Source organism: Hirundo rustica, unplaced genomic scaffold (genome assembly GCF_015227805.2).
Source record: "Hirundo rustica isolate bHirRus1 unplaced genomic scaffold, bHirRus1.pri.v3 scaffold_652_arrow_ctg1, whole genome shotgun sequence".
NCBI classification, from domain to species: domain Eukaryota; kingdom Metazoa; phylum Chordata; class Aves; order Passeriformes; family Hirundinidae; genus Hirundo; species Hirundo rustica.
Window position 1 is genome coordinate 1 of NW_026690694.1, and position 5,126 is coordinate 5,126.

At 53.5% G+C, this 5,126-nt stretch overlaps 1 protein-coding gene across 1 annotated transcript; it reads right to left on the bottom strand.

The window, feature by feature from the left end:
- Positions 1-386: 386 nt before the first annotated feature.
- On the bottom strand, positions 387-5,106 carry LOC120748184 (sodium/potassium-transporting ATPase subunit alpha-3-like). The gene is made up of 6 exons (XM_040054269.1): positions 4,946-5,106; positions 3,350-3,618; positions 2,388-2,586; positions 1,756-1,865; positions 858-992; positions 387-449 (listed from the first exon to the last, which is right to left on the bottom strand). The coding sequence occupies exons 2-6, from the start codon at positions 3,572-3,574 to the stop codon at positions 387-389; spliced, it is 732 nt and encodes a 243-aa protein (XP_039910203.1). The 5' UTR covers positions 3,575-3,618; positions 4,946-5,106.
- Positions 5,107-5,126: the final 20 nt, after the last annotated feature.

Here is a 5,126-nt window from a genome sequence, read left to right on the forward strand (position 1 = left end):
CCCGGGTGGGGAGCGAAGGGAGAAGGAGGGGGAAAAAAGCGAATTTTGGGGAATTTTTTAAAGGAATTTGGGGAGGGGATTTAAAGGAGGGGTCTCGTGGATGGAGAGCTGGGGCGGGAAAACGGGATTTTGGGATCCTGGGAACCTCGGGAGGATCCCTGGGGTGGGATTGTCCCACCCAGGTGGGGAGTGAAGGGGAAAAAAAAGCGAATTTTGGAGGTTTATTTAGGGATTTGGGGAGGAGATTTAAAGGAGGGGACTGGTGGATGGAGAGCTGGGGCGGGAAAACGGGATTTTGGGATCCTGGGAACCCCGGGAGGATCCTTGGGGGGGAATTGTTCTGCCCCAGTGGGGAGTGAAGGGAAAAAAAAGCGAATTTTGGAGGTTTATTTAGGGATTTGTGGGATTTGGGGAGGGGGATTTAAAGGAGGGGTCTCGTGGATGGAGAGCTGGGGCGGGAAAACGGGATTTTGGGATCCTGGGAACCCCGGGAGGATCCCTGGGGTGGGATTGTCCCGCCCGGGTGGGGAGCGAAGGGGGAAAAAAGCGAATTTTGGGGAATTTTTTAAAGGAATTTGGGGAGGGGATTTAAAGGAGGGGACTGGTGGATGGAGAGCTGGGGCGGGAAAACGGGATTTTGGGATCCTGGGAACCCTGGGAGGATCCCTGGGGTGGGATTGTCCCGCCCGGGTGGGGAGCGAAGGGAGAAAAAAGGTGGATTTTTGGGCTTTTTTGGGGTTTTGGGGGTTTTGGGGGTGGTTTTTTGGGGTTTTGGGGGTGTTTTTTGGGGTTTTTTTGGGGTTTTGGGGGTGTTTTTTGGGGTTTTGGGGGTGTTTTTTGGGGTTTTTGGGGGGTACCTGGTACTTGTTGGTGGAGTTGAAGGGGATCTCGGCCACTTTCTTGTTGCGCTCCCGCATGACCTTGACGGAGCCCGAGGAGAGCTCGATGCATTTCAGCAGCGCCGACTCGGAGGCGTCGCCGGCCACGTCCCGCTGCGGAACGGCCCCGAAATCCGGGAATTGCACCCCAAAACCCGACCGGGAACCCCGAAATCTGGGATTTGTACCCCAAAATCCGACCGGGAACAGCCAGGAACCCCGAAATCCGGGAATTGCACCCCAAAAACCCGGCCGGGGGCCCCGAAATCCGGGATTTGTACCCCAAAAACCCAACCGGGAACAGCCAGGATCCCCGAAATCCGGGATTTGCACCCAAAATCCAACTGGGAACCCCAAAATCAAAAAAAATCCCAGAAAATCACAAATATATATATATTTTTTTAAAAATTTAAAACCCCAAGAAATAAAGTTTAATAATAATAATAATAATCACAGAAAAATCACTAATATATATATTAAAAAAATTAAAAACACCAAGAAATAAAATTTAATAATAATAATAATAAAAATCACAGAAAAATAATAATAAAAAAATATATAAAAATATAAACCCCAAGAAATAAAATTAAATAATAAGACAAATAAAAATCACAAAAAAAAAGACAAAAAAGTGACAAAAACCCCACAAAAAATCACAAAAAAAATCACCAAAAAAATCACAAAAACCCCACCAAAAATTACAAAAAAAAAAAAAAAAATCACAAAAAATTCAGAAAAAAATCACAAAAATTCACCAAAAAAATCACAAAAAAATCACCCAAAAAATCACAAAAAATCACAAAAAAATCACAAAAAATATCATAAAAAAATATTCTAATTTTTTTTTTAAATCCCCCCGGACCCCCCGGAGCCGCACCTTGAGGATGGGCACGTTCTCCTGGCCGCCCTTGAAGACGGCGCGGTTGCAGAGCCCGGCGATGTGGCTCAGCGCCACCCAGGTGGGAGAGCTCTTGTCGAAGGCGGTGCCTGGGGGGGCCGCGGGCTCGGACCAGTACGGACCAGTATGGACCAGTACGGACCGGTACGGACCGGTACGGAGCGGTTTGGGGACGTTTCCAGCCCCAAAATCACCCAAAATCACCCCAAAATCGCCAAAATTCTCCAAAACTCCCATCTTCATCCTCCTCCTCTCCCTCCCAGTCCCTCCCAGTCCCCCCCAGTCCCTCCCAGTTCCTCCCAGTCCCCCTCAAACTCCCGCAATCCTTCCAAAACCCTGCAAAACCACCAAAATTCCCACAAAAACCCAAAAATTCCCACAAAACCCCCATCCCACCCCTCCTTTTCCCCCTCCCAGTTCCTCCCAGTTGTCCCCAGTCCCTCCAAATCCCCTCAATTCAGCCCCCAAACCCCTGAATTCACCCCCAAAATCCCCACAAAACCCCCAAAATCCCCCCCAAACCCCCATCCCACCCCTCCTTTTCCCCCTCCCAGTTCCCTCCCAGTCCCTCCCAGTCCCTCCCAGTCCCTCCCAGTTCCCCCCCCGCTCACCGGACTGGTCCTCGGTGGTGTCGGCCTCGTGGATCTGGTTGTCGAACCACAGGTGCGCCACGGTCATGCGGTTCTGGGTCAGGGTCCCGGTCTTGTCGGAGCAGATGGTGGAGGTGGAGCCCAGCGTCTCCACGGCCTCCAGGTTCTTCACCAGGCAGTTCTTGCGCGCCATGCGCTTGGCCGTCAGCGTCAGGCACACCTGGGCGCGGGAAATGGGGCTGGGGTCCCCAACGGGGCTGGGGTCCCCAACGGGGCTGGGGTCCCAAATGGGGCTGGGGTCCCGAATGGGGCTGGGGTCCTGAATGGGGCTGGGGGCTTTGGGGGCTTCAGTTCGAGGAGTGGGAACCCAAAAAAATCCCCTGAAAATGGCACCAGTCCCTCCCAGTCCCCCCCCAGTCCATCCCAGTCCATCCCAGTATATTCCAGTTTATCCCAGTCCATTCCCAGTCCATCCCAGTCCATTCCCAGTCCATCCCAGTCCCTCCCAGTCCATTCCCAGTTTATCCCAGGCCCTCCCAGTCCCCCCCAATCCCCTCCCAGTCCTTCCCAATCCATCCCAGTCCCTCCCAGTCCATTCCCAGTCCCTCCCAGTTTATCCCAGTCCATTCCCAGTCCATCCCAGTCCCCCCCAATCCCCTCTCTGTCCCTCCCAGTGCCCTCCAGTCCATTCCCAGTCCCATCCCAGTTTATCCCAGTCCATTCCCAGTCCATCCCAGTCCCATCCCAGTCCATTCCCAGTTTATCCCAGTCCCTCCCAGTCCATTCCCAGTCCCATCCCAGTTTATCCCAGTCCATTCCCAGTCCATCCCAGTCCCATCCCAGTTTCTTCCAGTCCCTCCCAGTCCATTCCCAGTCCCTCCCAGTCCATTCCCAGTCCCATCCCAGTTTATCCCAGTGCCCCCCAGTCCATTCCCAGTCCCTCCCAGTTTATCCCGGTCCCCCCCAGTCCCCCCGCCGCGCACCGTGACGGTGGCCAGCAGCCCCTCGGGCACGTTGGCCACGATGATGCCGATGAGGAAGATGACGGCCTCCAGCCAGGTGTATCCCAGGATGAGGGAGAGGATGAAGAAGGAGATGCCGAGGAAGACGGCGACGCCGGTGATGAGCTGGATGAAGTGCTCGATCTCCACGGCGATCGGCGTCTTGCCCACCTCCAGCCCCGAGGCCAGCGTGGCGATGCGGCCCATGACGGTGCGGTCACCGGTGGCGATCACCACGCCGCGGGCCGTGCCTGGAAAACGGGGGAAAAACGGGGAAAAACGGTGAAAAAACGGGAAAAAACGGTGAAAAACCCAGAGAAAATAGAGAGAATTAGCCAGGAAATGACCCCCAAAATGGGTTTGGGATCCCCATGACGGTGCGGTCACCAGTGGCGATCACCACGCCGCGGGCCGTGCCTGGAAAACGGGGAAAAAACGGGAAAAAACGGGAAAAAAATGGGAAAAAATGGCCAAAAATGGCGAAAAATGGCAAAAAATGGTGGAAAAATGGAGATAATTGGGAAAGGAATGACCCCAAAAATGGGTTTGGGATCCCCATGACGGTGCGGTCACCGGTGGCGATCACCACGCCGCGGGCCGTGCCTGGAAAACGGGGGAAAAACGGGGAAAAACGGGGAAAAAACGGGGAAAAACGGGGAAAAAACGGGGAAAAAAACGGGAAAAAACTGTGAAAAAATGGGGGGAAATGGTAAAAAATGGAGAAAATCAGGTGAGAAATGACCCCAAAATGGGTTTGGGATGCCCATGACGGTGCGGTCACCGGTGGCGATCACCAGGCCGCGGGCCGTGCCTGGAAAATGGGGAAAAACGGTGAAAAAACAGGAAAAAACTGTGAAAAAATGGGAAAAAACTGTGAAAAAACGGGAAAAAACTGTGAAAAATAGAAAAAAAATTGGGGAAAAAATGGGGAAAAAATAGAAAGAGTTTGGTGGGGTGGAGAAATGACCCCAAAACGGCCCCAAAAGTGGCTCTGGGACCCCAAAAAATGGGTCTGGGACCCCAAAAATCGGTTTAGAAACCCAAAAATTGGGTCAGGAACAGGGAAAAAAAATAAGTGGGAAGCGAAATGACCCCCAAAGGGACCCAAAACTGCCCCAAGTGACCCCAAAACTGCCCCAAAATTAGTTCAAAACCCCCCCCGTTAATTCTGGGGACCCCTCCCCAAATTTCAGGGACCCCTCCCCAACTTTCAGACCCTCCCTCGGTGCAGTTTGGGTGTAAAAATCAACATTTTGGGACCACCCAGACCCCTTTTCTTTCCCATTTTCGAGGCTCCCCTGGCCCTGGTGACCCCTTAAATTTTTGGGACCCCTCCCCAAATTTCAGAGACCCCCCTCCCCAAATTTCTGAGACCTCTCCCCAAATTTCGGGGAAACCCCCTCCCCAAATTTCAGAGCCTCCCTCGGTGCAGTTTGGGTGTAAAAATCGACATTTTTATCACCCCCAGACCCCTTTTCTTTGCCGTTTTCGGGGCTCCCCCTGGCCCTGGTGACCCCCCCCAAATTTCCGGGACCCCTCCCCATATTTGGGGGCCCCCCGCCCGGTTTTGGGGCGCACCCTCGACGCAGTTGGTGGAGAAGAAGGTGATGTTGCGCGTCTCCAGAGGGTTCTCGTGCGTGAACTCCGGGGAGCGCGTCTGCGGCTCCGACTCCCCGGTCAGCGAGGAGTTGTCCACCTGGGCGGGTTTGGGGCGAAAGGACGGGCTTTTGGGAAAATCCCGGGCCTTTTGGGAAAATCC

Coding starts and splice junctions, on each gene's coding strand:
- LOC120748184 (XM_040054269.1), bottom strand. CDS start 3,574: ATGGGCCGCATCGCCACGCTGGCCTCGGGGCTGGAGGTGGGCAAGACG. Junction 2,587..3,349: donor GGCTGCTGGCCACCGTCACG/GTGCGCGGCGGG, acceptor TCCCGCGCCCAG/GTGTGCCTGACGCTGACGGC. Junction 1,866..2,387: donor CACCACCGAGGACCAGTCCG/GTGAGCGGGGGG, acceptor CGGCCCCCCCAG/GCACCGCCTTCGACAAGAGC.